The sequence below is a fragment of the Diabrotica virgifera genome, chromosome 8 (genome assembly GCF_917563875.1).
Source record: "Diabrotica virgifera virgifera chromosome 8, PGI_DIABVI_V3a".
In the NCBI taxonomy this organism is placed as follows: Eukaryota; Metazoa; Arthropoda; class Insecta; order Coleoptera; family Chrysomelidae; genus Diabrotica; species Diabrotica virgifera.
This window is the reverse complement of record NC_065450.1, coordinates 63610238-63634762: the sequence shown is the minus strand read 5'-3', so window position 1 is coordinate 63634762 and position 24525 is coordinate 63610238. Positions and strand designations below refer to the sequence as shown.

Genomic DNA, 24525 nt, shown 5'->3' with positions numbered 1-24525 from the left:
CCTAGTTCCTTCCAGTTCTGTTGATCTTGGGCTTTCTGCAACCAATTCCCAACAACCCTTATGGCGTCGTCTGTCCATCGTGTAGATGGTCTACCTCTACTTTTTTTGTCTGCTGATGGTGTCCACACTCGTATGGATGGAAGATAGTGAGACAAACCAAGTGGAATTTCAAAGAGGATTCAGATAGGGATGCGTGCTGTCGCCACAATTATTTAATGTGGACTCCCAACAAATATTTCAGGAGGCACTATGGGAAAGGACTAAAGGTTTAAGGATTGGAGGGAGCATCATCTATAACATAAGATTTGCAGACGATACCGCAATCATGGCAGAGAATATAGACCATTTACAAATTCTCCTAGAAATCATTAACAGAGAAAAAAAAAGATGGGACTAACAATGAATATAAATAAAACCAAATACAGTGTGATCTCAAAAAACCCTTATAGCCCAGTAAATGAACGAGAAATACGGCGATACCGTGTAATTTTCAGGGGCAACTCCGAATTGCATGAAAATTTGGATTTAGGTTCTACTTACCCTCCACTTCAAAGTTGAAATTGTGCCGTTGGTTGCTTTTACTTGGGGATGACAATTACCCCTTCTCGGGGGTGAAAAAATGTAGGTTCAAGAAAAGACCGGAAATGGAGAAATTTACTGCTTTAAGCATTTTTTGTTCCATAGAGTTTTTTGTGTTAGTCAATACTTTTTGAGTTATTTGCGATTGAAAATATTTATTTTTCGACAGAAAAACTACGTTTTTCGACGGTTTTTCGCAAATAACTCAAAAAGTAAATATCTGATCGAAAAAAATATTCTTAGCAAAAGTGTAGCTTATAAAAAATTTTAAAAAATGGTGTCTCAGTAAAGTCTATCAATCGAGTAAAAACAAAGTTGTAGCTCATGAAAAATACGTTCTTATTCGTCTAATTCCAAATCGAATATTTCAAGGTGAAATCACCGAAAAATTAAGCACTTTTCGGGAAAAACCCATTTAAACGTTTTTAAAGTGTTTATAAAAAACTTTACTTTAATTGTTTATAAAAGTTTCTAGCATTAAAAATAAGCGAGCTACGCTCAAAATAAAGTTGGTCCTCTTTTTTTTTGGTAAAAAAATCATGAAAATCTCCCCGTGTTTAGCTCCCCAAATGAAATTAATCGCTACCGCTTTACAAACAATTTACTTACTTATCTATCTTTTATATGATCTGTCAGTCTCACCGGTTTTAAGTGCTTTTTTTTGAAAGGGTTATAGTTGAAAAGGCTTGAACGGGTCACTATCCACGAGTGAATGCAAATTTTGAACAGCCATGTCTTAAACCAATTTTTGTCTCACGAAAAAACAAAATAAAACTAGCATATTTATAATAGCAAAACCTACATTTTTTTACTCTTTAAGATGTTTCTTATCACTAATACTTTTTAAGTTATTTTGAAAAATGGAAATTTTTCAAAAATTTTTAGAAAATTTTTTTTACTATAAAACCAATTTTTTTAAATAAGCACTTTAAACCAATCAAACTTACAGATCATATAAACAATACACATACAGTTAAAATAAATGGTAAAGCGGTAACGATTAATTTTATTTAGGGTGCTAAATAGAAGGAGATTTTCACGATTTTTTTTACTAAAAAAAGGGGCCAACTTTTCTTTTCAGTGTAACTCGTCTATTTTTTGACGCTAGAAATTTTTGTAAAAAACAAATATAAAGCTTTTTTTAAATACTTTAAAAATATAAATAAACTTTTCCCTAAAATTGCTTAATTTTTCGGTCATTTCGCGTTGAATTATTCGATTTGGAATTAGACGAATATGAACGTACTTTTCATGAGCTACAACTTTGCTTTTACTCAATTTATAGACTTTAATGATACACCGTTTTTTTCTTTTTTTTTTTATAAGCTACACTTTTGCTAGGAATATTTTTTTCGATAAAATATTTACTTTTTGAGTTATTGGCGAAAAACTGTCTGAAAACGTAGTTTTTTTTGTCGAAAAATCAATATTTTCAATTGCGAGGAACTCAAAAAGTATTAACTTACGTAAAAAACTTTATAGAACGAAAGTTGCTTATAATCTGTCAGTTTATCCATTTCCGGGCTTATTTTAAACATGCGGTTTTCACCCCCGAGAAGGGGTGCCTGTCACCCCCAAGTAAAAGCAACCAACGGCACAAATTCAACTTTGAAATGGAGTTTAAGTAGAACCTAAATCCAAATTTTCATGCAATTCGGAGTTGCCCCTGAAAATTACACTCCAAAACGGTCATTTATTGATCTATTAAGAAATAACTTACCGGTGCATCTGCGTATCTCTGTTCCACTGTCCAAAAATCATCTCTTTTAGTCGAAAAGTCATCAAATAATATGAGTTTAGCCGTAGATGTTGGCTCAGTTGTTGGCTTTACTCTATTTACAGGCGCATTGGGATTATTAGAAAATTCTGAAAGAAAACATAGGAAATAATATAATCCTTTCAACATCAACTTTGGAAAAATACGCTAAAACTTTTAGTTCATCAAAAAATGCACAAAAATGACACGCAAAACAATTTTAAGAATGTTTCGCATTTATTTACAGGATTTCGGATTTATGGTCTAGGAACCAGTGGAGGAGGGTTGAGTATGCACTTTGATGACCCCTCGATACCTTGACGTTATTTTTTATGTTTTTTTGTGCGCAGATTCGATCTTTTGAAGTCACCAGGCTAAAAAAAATGAAATAATAAAGAAAATAAAAGAAAAATTCCACATATATTAATTTTACCCTGCCAATACTGTGAGCTTTGTAATCGTGAAGAAGGATGAGCTTTCAGTTAAAAAAATATTAGAGTTAAAGAAAAAATTGTCTGGCTAATTGGTCCCTATCAAAGCCATCAAATTAATAAAAAAAATGATTTGTATCTCCTGAAATATTACGGAAAATAAATGAGAAGTCCCAGATGTAAACAATAAATCTGAAACCTCTCGTGGAACCAATTTCTGGGTACATTCTTAATCTCTGCCTTTTACAATTTATAAGGCAAGGAGACGACGAATAAAGGAGACGAAAGTGACTAAAATATGCAGTCACATTCCGCCAATTCGTCTACGAAAAATTCCAACGTAAGTTAGTTCCGTGTGCTCAAAATATATTTGTAAAATGAAAAACTGAAAGACAGCTTATATCTTATTTCGATTCAGAGATGATCAGTCATCCCCATATGTACGTTTCGGTCTCTCCAGATCTCCTCAGTGGGGCTATATGAATACCTCGGAACCAAACTGTCTATTTAAGCAGAATTTCAAAAATAATGATGACGCTACATCTACATGTAGCGACATCTATTAAATAAATGTTATCTTTAATATGGCGAAGTGACATTTCTTTAATAGATGTTAAGATCTTAATTATAACTATAAATATAACTATGAATATAACGGCAAAATATAACTAAAATTAATAGCCTAAAATAATCCAGACATATGCTCCAACGACCAGCCACTCGGATGAAGAAATTGAAAAATTTTATGATGACCTACAAACAGCATTACATACTACACCAGCATATTATACAATAATTATGGGCGACTTTAATGCGAAAATGGGCTTTAAACAAGCTGATGCAGAAGTAGCAATGGGCAAGTATGGTTACGGCGAAAGAAATGAACGAGGGCATAGACTGCTCAACTTCTTTCACCAGGAAAATTTATCCATGATGAACTCTTTTTTCGATAAAAAGCCTCGGCGTAAATGGACATGGATAAGCCCAGATGGCATTGTCAAAAATGAGATAGATTTTGTCATAACGAATAGAAAAGAAATAAATAAAGATGTTAAAGTACTTAACAAATTTTCGATAGGAAGCGACCACAGATTAATCCGAGCAAGGATACAATTAAATGTCAACTTGGAAAGAACAAAGATGATCTTCAAAACACGAAATAAGAAATGGATTCCCCTAGAAAACAACGACCTCTATGAAGATATATTAACCAGACGTATACAAGACTTAGAAAACGAAAGAGAAGACTCTCTGCCGAAACAGCTGTAGTCACTTAGTTATAATAAATTCTGTGGAAGTATAGAAAACAAACGTTTTCAGTGTTTTATTGTTAGATAAAATGAACTTCCATCAAGTAACGGTCGAATCCATCAATGAAATAGAAGACATCGAACTAGCAAATAATCTCATAATGAAGGCACTAAAAGAAACAGAAAGGGAATGCATGCTCGATGGTCGTGACCCATAAAGAAAAATTAAGCCAAAATACCAAAGATTTAATAAGTAAAAGAAGACAACTGGCGGAAAAATACGACTCCAACTTCACAACACTGAAGAAATTAAATAAAGATATTCACCGATCAATCCGAAAAGACATAAGAGAAAACAATACAAGAGAAATAACTCAAATAATTCAAGAAAACAAAAGTTTAAAAGTTTTGCGGCGGAATACGAATAACATTGGCAACAAAAATATGTACAGAATAAGAAACAAAGACAACAACATTGGTACGGATAGAGCCGAAATCCTTAAGGTTGTCGAATCTTTATATCGCGAAATGTATGAGAGTACCAACACAAGACAGGATCAGCCCCTGTCCATAATCACAAACCAGGGATCAGAATTAATGCCAGAAGTAACAACATAAGAAGTTAAAAAGACACTTTCATAAATGAAAAATAATAAATTCCCTGGCGATGACGAAGTAGTGATCGAGGCAATCAAACAAGGTGGAAATAAAATTATCCAGGTTTTGGCCAAACTTTTCACCGAATGCATTTACCAAGGAAAAACCCCTTCTCAATGGAACAATGCAGTCATTGTTTTATTGCACAAGAAAGGTGACATAACAGATCTAAAAAACTAATCAGTCTACTATCACACATATAATACAAACTTTTCACAAAAATTATCAAAAAAGACTGAAGGCTAAGTTAGACTTCTATCAGCCTAGAGAACAAGCTGGGTTTAGATCCGGATATAGCACTAACGACCACTTACTAGTAATAAAAAACTTGATCGAGAAGTCGGCGGAATACAACAAACCATTGGCATTGATATTCGTGGACTACGAGAAAGCGTTCGATACCATAAACCAGCAGAAAATGTTAAAAGCTTTGACAGAATGCCGAATAGACCGTCACTACACTAACATGATAAAATATATATACCACAATGCAACGGCTAGCGTAAGACTCTCTGATCAACGAACTAATAAATTCTGTATGCAGCGATCAATACGGCAAGGAGACACCATCTCACCAAATCTGTTCACAACCCTTTTAGAACACACTTTTAAGAAGGCAGATCTGAACGAATATGGTATCAATATAAATGGGGAGAAGCTCAGTCATTTGAGATTCGCAGATGACATCGTCCTTATAGCTGATCGTATGGATGATGCAATAATAATGTTGAACAAGTTATATCACGCTTCGTTAGAGGTCGGACTAAAGATTAATATCAACAAGACGCAAATAATGACTAATCTGGTACTAAATCGTAATATTGTTGTTGATGGAATGGATATTGAGCAGAATGCATCTTATAAGTACTTGGGACCTGAAATTCGGTTGGAAAGAGATAACCAGACGTGCGAGCTCCCACGTCGCATATGATTAGCCTGGGCAGCGTTTGGTAAACTGAGCTATGTATTTAAATCGGACTTACCCATATGCCTGAAAAGGAAAATCTTTGACCAGTGTGTGTTGCTTGTACTCACTTATGGAGCGGAAACATTAACACTCACAAAAAAGGTAGTGAACAAGATTCGCATAACTCAGAGGGCTATGATGGAGCGCCAGATGTTGAGTGTCTCCCTGAGGGACCGAATCCCAAACGAAGAAATACGTCGTAGAATAAAAACAACGGACGCCGTCGAAAGAATCGCGTCGCTCAAGTGGAATTGGGCAGGGCACGTCGCCAGATTGTCAGACAACCGATGGACAAAACCAAAACGTATTGTCGAGTGAAGGCCACGAGAAGAAGCACTACGGAGCAGAGCACGACCACCAACCAGATGGGCTGACGATTTGAAGCGTATTGTTGGCAACTGGATGCAAGCCGCACAAAACAGAGAAAGATGGAAAGAGCTGATGGAGACCTATGTCCAGCAGTGGACGAGTACGGGTTGATGATGATTTCGTTTTGAGTCAGAGATGTTCATGTAGCCCCACTGAGGAGGTTTGGAGAGGCCGAAACGTACGTATGGAGATGATGGATCATGTCTGAACCGCAACGAAATATAAACTGTCTTTCTTTTTTTATTTTACTCGTATTTTGAGTACACGGAATCAACTTTCGTTGGAATTTTTCCTAGACGAATAGACGGAATGTGACTGCATATTATAGGGTCTCCTTTATTCGTTGTCTCTTTGCCTTATAAATTGTAAAAGGCATATATTAAGCATGTACCCAGAAATTGGTTCCATGAGAGGATTTATAGTTTTGCTTAAATAGTTCTGTAGAATTTATAATTCTGCTTAAATAGACAGATTGGTTTGTTTCGATTCAGAAGTGTTCATATAGCTCCACTGAAGAGGCCTGTAGAGATCAAAACGTACTTATATAGATGATGGATCATCTCTGAACCGAAATGAAAAATAAGCTGTCTTTCATTCATCATATTACAGAAAACTTTAACTTTTGGCAAAAAAGACCAAATTGCGTTTGGTAAAGTTTGATACGATTGTTAGGCCGGGAGTTATAACAAATTTCGTGAAAAACAGTTGCAAAATAGGCATTCAATGGGGCTTTTACAAGTATAACTCAGCTTTTTAAAGGTAATGGTTTCAGTTTTTTTTTAACTTATCATACTTAGCATACTCAACCCCACTGGTTCCTTTGCTATTACGGTTAAATGATAGACTTCTCATAATATAAATCGGAAAATTTTAATTAAAAATCACATTAAGCAACTTTTATGTCTCTAACGGCCTCTTACCTCTAACTTCGTATTGCTGATCTGTTTTACGATAACCCAAAGTATTTCTTCCATTATTATAATCAACATACAACCAGTAGTATATTATATCACCCTTCTTTAGTCTGGTCTCTCTGTCCCTAAATGTCCAAGATCCATTCCTTGGTTTTAAGATATCCCTTGCGAATGTTCCAGCTTCTAGGCCATCAAAGTCTTCATTTATCTTTCCATGGAACGCAAATAGCTTTATACCTTCCTCATCTGAAATATTAAAGATAGCGTATAATTTTTATTTGTATAATGAACCACTGTATTAGTATTAATTATAAAGTAAGTAAAGGAAAACAAGTCCAAGGAATCCTACAGCATAACAACAGACACGCAGGGCCGTCTCAACCCGGGGGTGCAAGAGTGCGAGGCACCCGGGTGCCAAGTCCAAGGAGCGCAAGCCGAACATTTGCTAAGCTCAAAATTGCGCTTTTTGTCCTTAAAAACCTACAAATAACAAAAACATACAAGGCACTTTCGGTATTTTTTACAAAGGCAATTAATGCTTACTACACCTACGATACGCAAATGTAATATGAAACCCATTTAGTTCATTCCTTTCAAAGAGGTGACGGGTACACTATTTTGACCAATATTGAATGTCGAGTAACAATGATAATGAATCACCATCTTGTAAAAATTATCAGTTATCAGTGTATCCGATTCTGCTGATAAAAGTATAATTACCGTTGGGGACCTATGCATGTAACCCACTTTTAACGACGCCTTTTATAATAGGAAAATATAAATGCTGATTTTCAAAAACCTAATTTTCTTCATTAGGTTTGCGACAAGAAAGACGTTTTTTACGTTTTTAGAAAGACACGAGAGAAGGGTAGCCACTTAATTTCTGTAAAAAATATGTAGATCTAAAAAAAGACTTACTAGAAAGTCATACAGTAGACTCTGTCATTGTCAATCAAGCAGCAGTTGAACGTGAAAGAAAAGGGTGGACGACGGTTTTAGAAAGAATTATCGAAACAATAACATTTTTAGCACGACAAAATTTACCATTAATCCGCCAGTGGTCGCTATATGAGATTTTCTCTCACGGTTTCAGAAAATTGCGCACAACTTTTTCTGGGAAATTATCCTCGCTCTAGTTCCTTCTAGCACAGTATAAAGAGGGACAGTAGAACCACTCTCCGAAAAATTGGAAGTAAAATCTTTAGTCGCGCATGGCGACCGCGCAATGTTGGCAGTCGCTTTTGCCCCATTCTCGCATTGTTAGCCGCAAGTCGCATAGAAGCGTACTGGTTTTAACAGGGAAAACCCGCATCCACCACTGGTGAATTACCAATTGCGTACTGCCGGTATTACTTCTTAAGATCAAAGTGCCGATATGCAAGTGGTTTTACTGCTAGTCTCCTAACTATCCTCCATCGACAATATAATAGACAATAGACTCGTCCGCTCAGATAGTAACAGTAACTCAGTTTACTTAGTACCAGGGCCGGCGATAACGGGCCTACAAGGGATGCACTGCAAGCGGGCGCCCCTGTTTGGGGGGCTCCAAACTGAGCTTTTTTCGGCTAGTGCTATATAAAATAATAATTAAAAAAACCCAAAGGGTGCCTATGCTAGTGTTGCAGGTAGGCGTCTTATACCTATACCCTAGCGCCGGTACTGCTTAGTACTTAGTATCACCATATTGTTAAGTCAGTGCGCTTCATGTGAGAGATTCTCTCATCAAGCGACCACCGGCGTCACCAACTGTGTATAAAAATTAATTTTATTTTTCCCCTTAAAACCTAAGATAATATCCTTTTATGATGTAATAAAAGGCGCCGTGGATGTGGTCGATGATGTGAAAATCCTATATTGTGTTTCACGGGTTAGTTGTAAATGGTCACTCACCATATTACTTTTCAATGTTAAATATTGGCGACATCAATAGTCATTATATATAAAGACATTTTATATAAAGATAATAATAATAAAACAGAAAAACGTCGTGTCTTTTTAAAGCAAATGGCTTTATCGTTGATGAAACCTCATCTTTTTTATAAAATTTTCTAAAGACAGGCAAAAGTTGGATATATGTGAGAGAAAATCTCACACGTGACCACTCACGTAACAACCTACCTAGCGACCAATGCCGGGTTAAGAGGAACCAGTCAAAGGTTGCATGAATAGGATAACGGTAACTTTTTAACATTAATAAAATGTATTTCCAATTTTGATAATACGTGATAATACGCTATCAGAACACATTACACGCATTGTTGTCAAATCTTCCTTTTTTCTGGAAATGTAATGAACTTTCTTATTTTAAATGGAACACCCTGTATATTTTTTGCTTTTTGGAGTCCTTAAGAAATACTAATTTTTTTTATGTTATATTCATAATACCTAAATGCCATAAGTTCGGAGTTATTGCTACATTTATTAAAAAAAATTTTAAAGGAAATATGGAAATCAATTTGTTTACCCGGTTAGACATTTTTTCAGGTTCTTTGGATCACTGGGAATAAAAAAAGGTCTTTTATAATTTTTCTCTAAAGTTAATCGCTTCAGAGTTACAAAGAATGAACAAAACAACTGAAAAAAATTGAAAAATGACGATTTTAAAGATTCAACACAAGTATCAATTGGGCCACGAATGCAAGATGGTTGCTAATGTTTTCGTTTAGGGTTTCACCATGATCCCAGAGGTATCTTCTAACATCGGCGTTAAGCCTTTTTAATTTCAACACACTAGCATATAGATTGAATTATAATTACAACCATTGTTGGGCTCTGGGGCTAGTTAGCAAGTATATGAGTTCACTGATGATGGACTGATAGGTCCGAAAACGTTCGTTCTGAACACATTTTATAGAATAAAATAAAAATGTATATCATTTTTATTCAGTTACAATGCGAAGGCAAAACAATCTTATTTTTCACTTAAAACAGGGATCGCAGTCCAGCACTCTGAATCGTCGATTTTCGACTCTTATTGGAGTCATCATCGGAGAGGCGTAGTCCTGCTGCTCCATACTCGGAGTGATCAACCATGATAGTTTATTCCCACACTGCAACTGACGTGAATGGATTAGGTGACTAGCGTCATCTGGCAATTGAAAGGTAAAGTTTTCAATCCTAATAATAACATTAATAATATTGAAAAACATTAAAAATATTACTAAAAGATTTTTAAATTGAAAACTTATTGGTCCACTTCCCTGGTGACACCTCCAAGGCTTCTACAATATGCAAGCCAAATGGATGCTGCAGTGAAGACTAAAGGGAAGGAATTCTACACTATGCAATTCACAACCCCCGTCTGCAGTTTGGTAAAGTTCCAACGGAAAATGGACCTAGTTACTCTATAGGAGTAATACTAATATAAAATAAAAATGTTCCAGTGTATCCAGTTGCAATGCGAAGGCAAAACAATCTTATTTTTGACATAGAATACGGAGCGCAGTACATCACTCTGAATCGTCGATTTCCGACTCTTATTGGAGTCATCATCGGAGAGGCGTTGTCCTGCTTTTACATTTTATACAATCCGTTGGGATTTTTAGGATTTTTTATATTATACCTATCACGTAGAAGTTGTTTTACTTCGATATTAAGAGTTTTATTAATTATATGGTATACTGCCAACCCAGGGAACTATCCCTTTTTAATACAATGAAGGGTACGATATTGTAAGATTTGTGAAAAGTCAATGATTTCATGGATTGGACATGTCTAATAGGGTGGTGCGAAAAAAGTCAAGTTGATAATCCAGTATCGCTATAGTGCGGAAAAGTTGCGATTGGTAATTACAAGAAAAACAAAACAAAAATTATTCAAATCGGACTTTATCTTCCGATCCCGCAACGGGCCTAAAGATTATGAAAAAATGAAATTTTACCTTTTTTTCGGAAATTTTTATTTATTCCCCATGTACATTTTATTTATCGCTATAGTAAAATTTATTTACAGTTTGCATAATTGAGTAATAAAAACAATAGTTTTACGCACTTTACGAATATCTTCTGATCCCGCAAGGTCAATCAAAAATCTATAAAAATTTGAAATTGTTGATGATTTTGATAAATTAGAATAGAATAGAAATATGCTTTATTGTCATTGAAAATTTTTACAATTTTATGGACAAAGCTTACATACAGTCAAAAGAAAAACATAATATAAATAACAAATAACAACTACAATTTAAAACATTAAAAGGGTAAACCCTGTAGTTGGCTGTATACCTTTGTTAAGACAACGTAGAATGAAGTAAACACTTCTGTTGTATATAGGTATATTATAAATTTATTAAAAAATTTTTAAAATTCATCCACAAGGGAGTGGTTGTACAAAACGTTTTCGGTCAAACTGACCATCCTCAGTGTAAACGTCCAGTGTACAAGTAATTGAAACTAGCCACTTGAATAGGTGTAAAACCTCAAAATAACATTATTGCTACATTATGAGCTGTATAGTAATCGACAATAAGTCGATGTCTTAAGATTAAAAATGTATCACATGTGGATGTATGTCATCCTTGCTCGGAATTAGCACAAGGTTGTGATCAGGTGAGAGGTTAACAACCAACTACAATTTACTAAAATTAGATAAATCGTCAATAATGTACAGTATAAGATATAAAAGCCAAGACAAAAACAATTTATTGCAAAATATATATAAATTGCAAATTGAACATACAACAAATAAAATAAAATAGGTACAACATAAGGAACTGACAAGTTTATGCTACTGCGCATGGAACCCAATTTTCTTAGTTATTCAGTAAGAAATTCTTCTATTGAATAATATGGTCTTTTGGATAGATAGGCTTTTGTCATTTTTCGGAACTTAGGGAAAGATGTGGCAGATTTAAGTTGTAACGGAAGATGATTGTACAGTTTCTTTGCGGAATATAATATAGATTTCTTTACTAACTCAGTGGATGGAATCGGTAAATAAATATCAAAGATTGAATTTCTGGTGGAGTAAAAAATTAAAAAACATTTAGTTACCTCATTTTTCTGTTGCATTGTGAAGCTCTTCGCTTGTTTAGATATTGTATAATAATATTTAAACGACCCAGAACTCACAATAAGAAAGTGGTTGCACTTTTTACTCCACCCACACCCTTCTCTCCATAAACCAATGAGTGTGTGTTTTTTACATTATTTACATAGTACATTTCTTTTTCATTTGTTTGGGTCCAGCTTTTAAACGTCAACTTTAAATTTTGATTTGGTGGTAAAATCTGGCAGCATGGACCTTGATTTAAGGGTTACCTTGATGAATCCATCTCTTGATTGGGTCCCACATACATTAGACGATACTTCCGTGCCCAACTCTACGTACCGCTAGACAGCTTACGTATGGCAGGGATGGTTTTGTACATTCCAGTCTGGTGTGTTGCCTGATATAATGTAGCAACTTATATCTTCATTTGAAACGCTTTGAAGAACTGGTGGAGAAGATAGTTTTGCAACATTCACATCTAATATTTCAGTGTAGTCCTGTACTTCAAAATTTAAAGTAGGAGGGATGAAATTTCTAATACGCTTCTCCTTGGCTTTAATCTATTCGGCTTTTAACACCCTCCTTAGCCCTAGCTCTCTAATGTGTTTCCTTTCTCCCTAGTACTTGAAATTTTGAAGCACGGTACTAAACTGAAATAATAGACTGGAATATAATGTTGCAAAACTATTGCAGACTGTTGCAAAACTATCTTCTCCACCACTTCTTCGAAGTGTCAAATGAAGATATAAGTTCTTGCATTACATCGGGCGACATACCAGACTGGAATGTACAAAACTATCCCTGACACACGCAAGCTGATGAGAGGTGCCTAAAGTTGGTCACGGAAGCTTCGTCTAATGCAGGGGAGGCAAACCCGTCGATCGCGACCCCTAGGTCAGTCGATCGATGGCAAGAAAAAATTATCTACCTACCTACCTATTCCCGTCCTAAATATTACGAAAATTCCTAGTCGGTAGATCGCAAAAAATTAGAAACGCAGACAGTAGATCTCGTGTCCGATTAAGTTGGTCACCCCTGGTCTAATGTATGTGGGCCCCAATCAAGAGATGGATCCATAAGAGTAACACTTAAATCAAAGTCCATGCTGCCAGATTCTATCACCAAATTACAATACAAAGTTGACGTTTAAAAGCTGGATACAAACATGAAAAAGAAATCTACTATGTAAATAATGTAAAAATCACACTTATTGGTTGGTTGGAGAGAAGGGTGTGTGTGGAGCTAGAAGTGCAACCACCTCCTCGTTGTGAGTTCTGGGTTGTTTAAGTATTGTCATACAATATATAAACAAGCGAAAAACTTCACAATGTAGGAGAAAAATGAGATAACTAAATGTTTTTTAATTTATCAAAATCATCGAAAATTTCAAATTTTTATAGATTTTGATTGACCTTGCGGGATCGGAAGATATTCGTTAGATGTGTAAAACTGTTGTTTTTATTACTCAAGCATGCAAACTGTAAATAAATTTTACTATAGTGATAAATAAAACGTACATAAAGGATTAATAAAAATTTCCGAAAAAAAGGTAAACTTTCATTTTTTTCATAATCTTTAGGCCCGTTGCGGGATCGGAAGATAAAGTCCGATTTTAGTAATTTTTGTTTTGTTTTTCTTGTAATTACCAATCGCAACTTTTCCGCACTATAGCGATACGGGATTATCAATTTGACTTTTTTCGCACCACCCTAATGTCTAGAGACAAGTAGATACAAAAACAACAAACAAAATATTACATGGGAAGACGGAAAAAAGGAAGAGAATGAGATGGATACAAGACGTAGAGGACGAGCTGAAAACTGTGAATATAAGACAATAAAGACGAAGTGCACAAGAGAAGCCGAATGGAAAGGAATAGCCAGATAGGCAAAGGCCCATCCAGGATTATGATGCCAAAAGATAAATAAATATTGATGAAGAAGCTGAATAAATGGCGACCACGGGCAGACAAACGAGGCTGAGGTCAACCAACGCACCAACGCGCTGGAGTGACGATATAAAGAGAACTGCTGAGAACTGGATGATGGTAGCTCAAGACAGGGAGACGTAGAAAAACTTAGAGGAGGCCTATGTTCACCAGTGGACGATAACGGCTAGATGATGAAGATAAAAAGTAATTTAATTACCTGGTATTGACACTGTGAAGCCTTTAGGCTCGTACACTTCTACTACCGCATCGGGTACCTCATACTGAGCTTTGACGAAAGCAAACCAAATGACCACAAACAAAATCTTCATATTCACAAACAACGTTTAATATGCGACTAAAGGATTCAAGATGCGACGATATAATATGTAAACAATGTCAATAAACACCAGATCTTGATCTTAATGTTCGTCGAATAAATTAAAAGACAACGTCAGTGGTGCCACAAGGGGAAACTCTCGTTTTGAGTAAACAAACAAAACTTGGAATTTCAAATTTTTCACAACGTATTTTACCATAATAAAAGTTTGTATATTTACAGTTAACGTTCTAGTTGACCTCTTAGTTGTTAGAAATTCCCATATTAGTACAGTCTATGAAGATGAAAATCAACTATTACCTTCGAATTCTGTGAACCTTTATCGATTTTCATGAAAGTTGGTGAGTAGTTAGAGGATAGTTCAAGAAATAAAAGTGATATGGTGCCAACTTGCGCTTTTATCCTGGGGTGAAAATTATTTTATTAAAAATAGTCCCATAAAACGATAGAGGGGCAAATTCTAAACAAAATTTCTTAAATAAAGTTATCACAATAAATCAATACTTTTTTAAGTTATTATAGATCAAAGATTTTAATTTTTCGCAAGAGAAATGCATGTTTTAAAGCTGTTTTTCAAAAATAGCTCAAAAGTTATAAAGTTCTTAGAAAAAGTTGTCATTACCAATATTGAAGATAATAATCAATTAAATAACTTCCTTAGTTGAAAAATGCATTTTATAACATACACCTACGAAACACTTGTCAAAGTACTCAAAAGTACCTATCAAATGAGCTCCAGAAGAAGTTGATAGCATCAAAATTTATGCCCTGAATATTTTTCCAAATTTCTTGTTTTTTTTTTAGAATAACTCGTTAATTTTTATTTTTTTATGATATCAGAAAGATCGAAAACAATTTAAAAGATAATTTCAAGTGCTATAAAATCGTATTAAATTGTATATAAAATTTATAGCGCCCCGGTTACATGCTTCTCGTAGTAAAATTTTGGCTTTAAAAGTTTCTATATCGATTATTTTTTATCCTACAAAATTAAAAAAGAAATATCTGTGTTAAAAAAGCTCAATATTTTTTCTGTGGGTATTATTTTTTACGTATATCGAAAGTTTTTGGAGTTATTATTAAAAGAAAATGAAATTTACGAAAATCTGAAAAATTATTTCATATTTTTTTAATATGCCTTCTAAACCGGTCAACATATTTTTGATCATTACCTACTTATGCTAAAGTAATGACAGTCTTAGAGGGATTACTATAAATTTTAATTTTTGTGGAAATAGCGTAGGTATAATTTATATTTCACTTTTTTCTAAAAAAAAAAACTCAAAATTCCTCTTATTTTCATCATAATTTGCTTAATTTTGATGCTATTAACTTTTCTGGAGCTCATTTAATAGGTATTCCTAAAATATACATTTAATCACTAAAACTCACTCTGAATTAATAGGTAATAAAAGGTTTTTCAAGTAAGGAATTTATTTGAGATTTATTAACTTTATTTTGGGTGTAATAACTTTTTTGTTAAAAGTTATTTGTTTTTACAAAAATTAAAATCTTCGATCCTTAGTAGCTAAAATAGTATTGATTTATTTTAATAACTTGGATATATGGGCCATTCCACGAACATACGCCTGTTTTGGATTACTTCGACAACGAATATTTTACAGTGCAATATAAGAAGTACGAAAGTAAATGGCGCTAATAATTATTCCAATAAACAACAATGTAATTTGCAATTTACTTTCGTTCTTCTTATTTTGCACAGTAAAATATTCGTTGTCGAAGTAATTCAAAACAGGCGTATGTTCGTGGAATAGGGTATAACAAATTTTGCTTAGAATTTTTGCCTATATAGATTTATGGGGTTATTTTGATAAAATAATTGTCACCCCCTAGTAAAGGTGGCATCCACCGCCAGCGTAAAAGCGTAAGTTGGTACCATAATATGTCACCTTTGTTCTTTGAGGTATCTTCTAACATTCTAACTACTCACCAATTTTCATGAAAATCGATGAAGGTTCAACGAAATTGGAGGTGAAATCCTTCAGTAACTGTACTATATTCGTTAAACACAGTTTGATTTATTCAATTTATTATAGATAATCGTTTTTACCAAATAAGGAATTTATTATACATAATTTATATTCTCATAATTCAGTTTTTATTTTGTAACGGTTTTTACCAAACTTCTTGTTAGTTCAAAACGACAATTTCTCTGCTTACTTAATTTAACTGAATACAATTACAATTTAACAGAATACTTAATTACATTATACTTTGTATATTTCACGAATTTGTGACTATTTTGGATTAGGGATGAAAGCTTCGGCTTAAACTGCTCTCTGTGTTGAGAAAGTTAATAGCAAATTCTACAATTTGAAGCACTGCCGAAGACAAAAATACGGTTTTGACCGAAAATGTATTTCACATTCATTTAAAGAAATATACAGTTATTATGGCAAAATGGTGGTGGCCCTGATGATGGTCTAGGAGCGAGAGTATATTTGGGTAAGATTTAATAAATTCAGGGCTCGATATCTGCCTTTTATCTTTATCTTCGTAAAATTCATATATTCGAGCATTCAATTGTTTCTTATTCTAAAAATACTTATTTTTTCCTTAAAAGTTAAACTTAAGTCGACGTTTATGTTTAAATAGTTTATGTGTTTACGTAAACAGTAAAATCCAAGTTTACAGTAAACAATAAACTGAATCAGTTCGAAAGTCCCAAGTAGTTATTCATAATTACAATAATATGCTTGACATGTATGATAATCACTTCTAGACATGATATATAGGAATTATGTAGTGATTATATTCAAAATAAGAGAGCTAAAAGGAACTACAACGTTAACAGGATTTTATTATCTCATATGGTCAAAGGAAGTCTAAATTTGAAAAAACCGCGGAGTGCTACCGTTTAAATTGGTGCGTTTTTGAGAAAGGGGTGAATTAGTCCCTAGGCACAGGGTGAATTAGGGTGAGTTCTATGCACTTTTGGTGCAAACATGTCTACAGGAAAATTGTTCTAGGTTAAATTTTCTATGGAAATATTACATTCTAAAGTCAAAAATATTTTTTTACAAAAATATATTCAAAAGAAAAGCAAGGAAAAACACGAAAGAAACCAATTTTGTTTGTCCCATAACTTTTTTCCACAGGGATATAGGTATAGGCATTGCTTTAGCAAAAAATAACTTCCATCCTTCCTCTTTAAAATGAAGTGTGGTAAAAGTCTCTAGGATTTACAGTTTCTGAAATTGGATTTTTCAAAATTCGTCATTCACAGCATTTTTGTTCCATTTTCCCCATTATTTCGCTAACATTGCTCTGTAACTTTTTTCTACGCACTTCTAGGTATATGCAATGGTACATTTAGTAGAAAGACAAGTCAATTACCTTTAAAATGGTCTATTGTATGAGTTAACACAACTTTTTTTAAAAAAGTTATGCTTTTTCAAGGTTTTATACTTTTAATGATTTTGATATTTTTAATGATTATTTTTTAAATCTCTCATTATGACTTTTTTTCTTGTACATTTGGGTATTAGGACTATTTTTAAAAAAGGTATCCGTAGGACATCCAAGGGTATCCGTAATTTGAGAAAAAATTTTATTTTTTTTTATTTTTTTTTTTTTTCAATTAGAAGAATATAATTGCATATTATAACATAATTTTTAATTCCAAATAACTTTCCTCAATAACACTTGTCAATATTGTGAAACTAAAAGGTACTTTACTCTTGAGTGAAATTCATATTTTTTAACATACCTCGTACACTATTGATAAAAATTTATATCTGATGATTGCATCTTAGGTTTTAGACTATGCATAGCATTTTATAAAGAATAATTTTTTTCATAAAGTTCATAATAAAAAAGTTTTTTATATGGTTCCAACATAGTGGGACCTATTGCAGGTGTGTATGTCACATTTTAAAAAAGCATATCTTGTTTAAAAATAGTCCTAAACCTTTTTACAATACCTACACCATTTTAAAGTAAAGAAAATTAGCTTTCTTTTTTATTGTATAATGTATATGCCTAAATATACAATAAAAAAAGTTATAATGGGAAATTTAAAAATAATCGTAAATATATCAAAAATCATTAAAAGTATAAAAGTTTGAAGAACCATATATTGCTTAAAAATAGTCACACAGGCTTCTACAATAGAGACCGTTTTAAAGTTAATTGACATTTCTTCATAATAAATGTAACATTGCACATACCTAAAGCTACGTAGACAAAAAAGTTACAGAACAATATTTGAGAAGTAACAAGGAAAATGGGCCAAAATCGCTGTGAGTGGCGAACTTTGAAAAATCATATTTTAAAAGCTGTAAATAAAAGAGGCTTCTACAAAACGGCCTTTTAAAGAAGAAAGATGGAAGTTTTTTTTTTCTGTGAAGCAATGCCTATACCTATACCCCCGTGAAAAAAAGTTATGGGGCAAAAAACAAAATTGTTATCTTTCGTGTTTTTTTCTTGCTTTTCTTTTGAACATTCTTTTTCTAAAAAAAATATTTTTGGTTTTAAACTGTGATGTTTTGATAGTAATTTTAACCTGTAACAATTTTCCTGTAGACGTGTTTCTACCAAAAGTGCAGAGAACTTACCCTAATTCGCCCTGTGCTTAGGGACTAATTCGCCCCTTTCTCAAAAACGCACCCATTTAAATGGTAGCACTCAGCGGTTTCTTCAAATTTTGACGTCTGTTAACCATATGAGACAATAAAATCCCGTTAACGTTGTAGTTCCTTTCTACAATACATAATCAATAACCTAGAGTGAGGGATATGGTTTTATAGTATGATAATAATAGTATGATAATAATATAGTATAATATAATACCTACATAATTTGTGTTAACACTTTGCTACATGACAATATGTAATAAAGTTAAGATATCTTGTGACGGGTAGTTTTACGGACAACAGACTCAGTAAAACACAGATTAAAAATAAAAGAAATATATTCAGGAAAATTTATATACAGTTCAAAATTAAAAATAACAAAATAAAACATCAAAACAGTATATATTTATACAATCGCAATCTCTCTATACGAAATCAACCTATCTAAAGTTGACACCATCTATCTATCGTCCGTCGGCAAATTCAAACAAAAATATAACTCCAGACCATCTTTTACCACCTTTAGTCCAGACAAATTAATATATGTATTTAATATATTTTTACCACCAAAAATGAGATGTTTTAATCAAATATTGCTTCAAATATAATCTGCAGAATAATTTTGAATCACGTTCCGCTAATGAACTTGCTTTTTTGTCCTTAAAAGTAGAAAAAAGTTTCAATTCTATTGCTTAATATTTCATCTAAATATAATCGTCTAACAATTTTAACTGTACTAATGCCCAAGTATACATTTTCAAGTGTTAAACTGATTGATTTACGATGAGTAACCCGGTTGTAAAAATACCGGCATGTGCCTTATCAAAGGGACATCGGTTTACTCGAATTTCATAACATACAAATGTTATCTGTTTGAATTTGCCGACGGATGAAATATCTATGGACCCGACTTAACATGATTACACACTCAGTCAGACTCGTAGTCCTCAATCAAACATCGACCCATCGACAAAGTTACCCATAAGCCACCTCTGGGCGAGGTGGCGCCTACCGCACGCTGCGGTCACGTTTCCAGCGGAACGCCTCCTCACTACAGAGCGTGTCCACCTCGGCAGGTTCCAATTAATTCCATTGCATCTCTGCGGTTTGAGTTCTTCCCGGTTCACTACACCAAGAAGAACTGCCTCATGATTCTCCTTCGCGGTGTCTCGGTAGCCATCACTCCTTGGTTTCGCTGGAGAGATGGTACGTATAGGGGGTTGCGCGAATATGGAAGCGCGTTCGATCCTCTGCTGTTGTTCTGTCAAACGCCGAACTGCAAGAATCATATCATTACAATCTACATATCAATACAATCAGAAAGTATACTCTACAGGATAAGCAACTGTATACATTCCATTAAAATTAAATGATTACATGAATTTATTTTTATTAATTTTATTGTTTTCGCCCAATTTTGAAAAAATGTGAAAATGAATTATCCACGTCTGTCTGTCCGTCTGTCTGTCGATCTGTCTGTCCGTAAACTCAACTCCTCCGTCATTATACCAGGTAGCATGACAAATGAGGTGTCTAATGAAAGATTATAATCCAAGGATGGTACTAAAGGTGAAAAATTTGACCTCAGACTTCCGGTTTAGAAATGCAACCGGAAGTATGTACTGTTTTAAAGTCACAGGAATATGGCCTATGATAGTATCCTAAGAAATAAATTGTATGAAGCCATGAATGAATTCCACATTCCCGATAAAGTGATAAAAATGGTTAAGGCTACAATGCGTAAAGTTGTAAAGTCGAAATACAGGGCGAACAATCATAGGCATTTGAAACGAATGTTCAGCTGCGACAGGGAGATGCGCTGGCGTGTCTCCTTTTCAACATAACTCTGAAAAGGGCGGTCAGAGATGCCCAAATAGACAACATAGGAAATATTTTTAATAAATGATCCCAAATTTTGGCATATGCAGATGATATGGACCTATAGTTGCCCGCACAACACGCAAAGAAGAAATATATACCACCTTCTCAAATGCCTCAAAAAATATGGGCCTGCAAGTAAACGAGGAGAAAACTAAGATGATAAGTGGTGGAAAAATTCACATTCTTAGGCTCCCTGATCACCAAGGAGAACGTCATGACGGAAGAAATCAAGCGAAGGATAATCCTAGCAAACAAATGCTATTTTGGACTGACTGAGTAGACATATGAGAAGCAGAAACTGAAGCCAAAAAACAAAAATAACCATATACAAAACCCTTATATAGCCAGTGCAGTGTTGACATATGGATCGGAGACATGGACCATCTCTAAGGCAAATGAAAACCTTCTGCTTATATTTGAACGAAGGTTCCTGAGAGGAATATTCAGTGGCACATCTGTGAAAATGGTATTTGGAGGAGGAGGTGCAACTGCAAGGTATACCACAGATATCTTTGTTGGTTAAGATGTATAGTGTCTCTTCTCTCATAAGAATAGGAAGACTAAAATGGGCATCAGGACAAGATCACAGCAGAACAACCCTCCTAGAAGAGCCCTTATTTCACAACCTGTGGGAAGTAGAAATAGGGGTAAACCAAAACTCAGATGGAAGGATGGTGTAGATGAGGATGGGAGAAAAATAGGTGCAGCAAACTAGCAACGGTTGGCAATGGACTGGCGTAATAGACTTGAGAAGGTCAAGGCTCTTTCATAGGGCTGTAGCACCATTGATGATGATGAATAGTACAAGTGAAATATTATTTGACGCGCCTTTATCCTTCCTTAGATGGAAGAACAAATTTATACTTCCGGTTTCATGACAGTCTGTCCGTCCGCCTGCGAATATTACTCCTCTATAAAAAAGCTTATACCTCCCTATAAAAGCTTATAAACCCAAGGATGCTATTAAAGATGAGAAATTTGACATTATGGACTTCCAATTTTAGAGTTGCAGCCGGAAGTACTGTTATAAAGTCACCGAAATAGTATAAGCGATATACCTATTATTCGACACATGCCTCAGCAATAAGATATGAACAAATGTATACTTTTGGTTTTTATAAAATTTCCGGTTAAAAAGTTCGAACCGGAAGTGCCATATTATAGTCGCAGAAATAGTAGGTGAAATAATAATACATGTGCGACATATCAATCGCAGAGTACCTACCTATTGAAAATAGGGATGGGAAAAACCTACCGGTTTAAACCTAAAACCGGTTTTTTACTTCGCAATAACCGGTTTTACCGGTTGTTTTTTGTCACGGTTATAACCGGTTTTTTCTTTTTAAAGTAAAAACCGGTTATTAGGTTTTTACGGTGATTAGGATTAGGTTAGCTATTATTTTGGATCCCAATCATAATTATTATTCTAAAGTAATTATTCCAAACAAAACCATAACTCAAATTTTATTTTATTTTATAAAATACAGAAAAGCAAACTAAAAGTGCAATATCACATCAGCCAGAAACAATTATTAAGTTTTATTTATAATATTTTCTTGAAAAGGTATTTGTAATCATAATATTTACATAAGAAGTGATCTGGCTGAATTAGACGCAAACATCATCTATTTTTCACACTTAACTCTTGACATTGAAGGTGGGTGAATGACTTTTTCTGATTACCAAAAATAATGCTCTGACTATGAATATCGAATTTTCATTTTCAATATCGAAAGTACGTTTTCAAAACGATACACTCATACTAACAGGAAGGATTAAATAAGTTAAAATGTACCTATTCTACAAATATACAAACGTGTTAAAAGTAATACATGTTCTTTCGATAGTATTACTAATTTTGATCATATTGATATCGAGTCGAATGGAGTATCGCAAACTAAAGTGTATTGTAAATGTAACTTTGTAACCTATTGGATTAAAAAAACGCAAACCGGTTTTTCCAAAAACCGTTTTTTTTTTGACCGGTTATAACCGCCAGGTTAAACCGTTAGCAAAAAAAACCGGTATAACCGAAAACCGGTGTTTTGTCAAAAACCGCCATCCCTAATTGAAAAGTCGAGCTTGACTCTTATTTACCTAGTCCCGGTTTTGAAATCATCTCCGTTTAAACAATTATGACCTAGTAAAAATGACTCAAAATTAGTGAAATCCTATATCAATCGACTCAAAGTTACATGAAGAGTTCAAATATCGACTTCCGGTCCTACGTTCGATCACTTTAGGCTTAGGTGAAAACCTTTAGGACTTAATAGGGCTTTTCATCGACTGTCATTTGTTTCGAGCTTCTGTCATGTGTCACATAATATTAATATATCTACGCCATACGTCTTTGGTTTGTGTTTGTATCATATCAATAACGTATGACGTAGATATATTAATATTATGTGACACATGACAGAAGCTCGAAACAAATGACTGTGAATGAAAAGCCCTATAGGACTTACGCGAAGTCCAATTACTTATGTTATAAAAATATTTCTAGACTTTTCCTTTCCGATATGTGTACCTATTTTAGTTGTAAAGAATAAATAAGTAAAAAAATTCGAATTTAGTTGAAAATAGTTAGAAACTTGTCTGAGAAATTGAACTGGTCTGAATTTGGAACGTAATTAAGTAGATACATAATAAAATCGAAATGAACATCTATTTTTTTTTTCAAGTGAATATTAATTTTGTATTACAAAAATCCTCTTATCTATTTTTTACTACAAATAAAACATCATCTATCATAATACAGTGGAACCTCGATTATCCGTCTCTCCATTAACCGTCACCTCTGTTAACCGTCAGGGTCCGTACATAAGTTGTATTGACTACAGAAGTAAAAAATGAGTCATAAATTCATTTTGTTTGAGCATTGCGATAAGTCGATAGGCCAAGTGAAATTTGCTGAAATGTACAGTTTTGCTATCACCATATTTTAAGAATGAATGAACTGTTTTGTTTTCGTGGCCTAAAGATAACATAAAAGAATGGTTAATTTGTGATGAGGACGCAAAAAGCTATCCATTGTTGACAGATGATGAAATCGTTGAAATGGCAACAGAGGCGGAGGAAGCAGATTCAGAAGCTGACACAAACTACAGCTGACAAATTGATTAGATTGTACGAACACAAATCTCTCTTAAATTGTCAAACAAAACATACAAATAAAATTTGAGAGCTGTACTATGAATTTTGAATTTTTTTAATGTTCTGTTAACCGTCTTTTCGATTATCCGTCATACCCTTGGTCCGGTGCCCTGGCCCTGACCATAGCCACCTTTGTAAAGTAAAGGTGGCTATGCCCTGACGGATAATCGAGGTTCCACTGTACATTAATTAAAATTAAAATTCAACTTTTTCAAAAAGTTTTTATACTAGATTGTTGCGACATCTTTTAACCGATATACAAAATATAATTAAACGGAATCTATAAGGTGCGCTTCAGATGTTCTTAATAGAGGCGCTAAAATCAGATTGTCAACAGGTAAATTTTTTTAAGGAGTTTAAAATAGTTTAAAAGTTTCCTTTTGAAATATTCACCTTTGCTTGGAATTGTGCGAATTGTCAGTAGTCAACTTTGTCAATTTGTCAACTTTTAATTTAATGTGATTTCTTTTCTTTTAATTCGTATACATAACAATCTACGTATTATACTGTTACAGGCCTAAGTAAATATAAAATATAGGTGTATGTATTAGTGGGCAATATAAGGCACCTTACAAGTTGCAATAACTTATTCTGTGATAAAAGGTAAGATTTACTGGATTTACTTTGAATATTCTATTAATTTTCAACGAATTACATTACAACTTAAATTTTAAACAAATAATCAATGTCCAACTCAGTCTGTGCACTATTTTTTAT

General features: G+C 33.8%; 2 protein-coding genes across 3 annotated transcripts in view; one reads left to right on the top strand and one right to left on the bottom strand.

Moving 5' to 3' along the window:
- The window catches only part of LOC126890170 (uncharacterized), a 106559-nt gene extending 92244 nt beyond the window's left edge, over nt 1–14315 (bottom strand). Inside the window, exons 1-3 of the mRNA XM_050659023.1 lie at nt 14060–14315; nt 6930–7169; nt 2300–2445 (exon numbers count right to left, since the gene is read on the bottom strand). Coding sequence (XP_050514980.1) covers nt 2300–2445; nt 6930–7169; nt 14060–14171 — 498 coding nt within the window. The 5' untranslated portion in view covers nt 14172–14315. The remainder of the gene's footprint in view (nt 1–2299; nt 2446–6929; nt 7170–14059) is intronic.
- A 2056-nt stretch (nt 14316–16371) lies between these two features.
- LOC126890603 (zinc finger protein 710-like) overlaps nt 16372–24525 on the top strand; it is a 51348-nt gene continuing 43194 nt past the window's right edge. The window contains exons 1-2 of one of the 2 annotated variants that reach the window (XM_050659680.1): nt 24127–24145; nt 24324–24411. The gene's annotated coding sequence lies outside the window, so the exon portion shown is untranslated. Of the gene's footprint in view, nt 16646–24126; nt 24146–24323; nt 24412–24525 lie in introns of those variants that run through there. The other variant, XM_050659681.1, reaches the window with a different exon arrangement.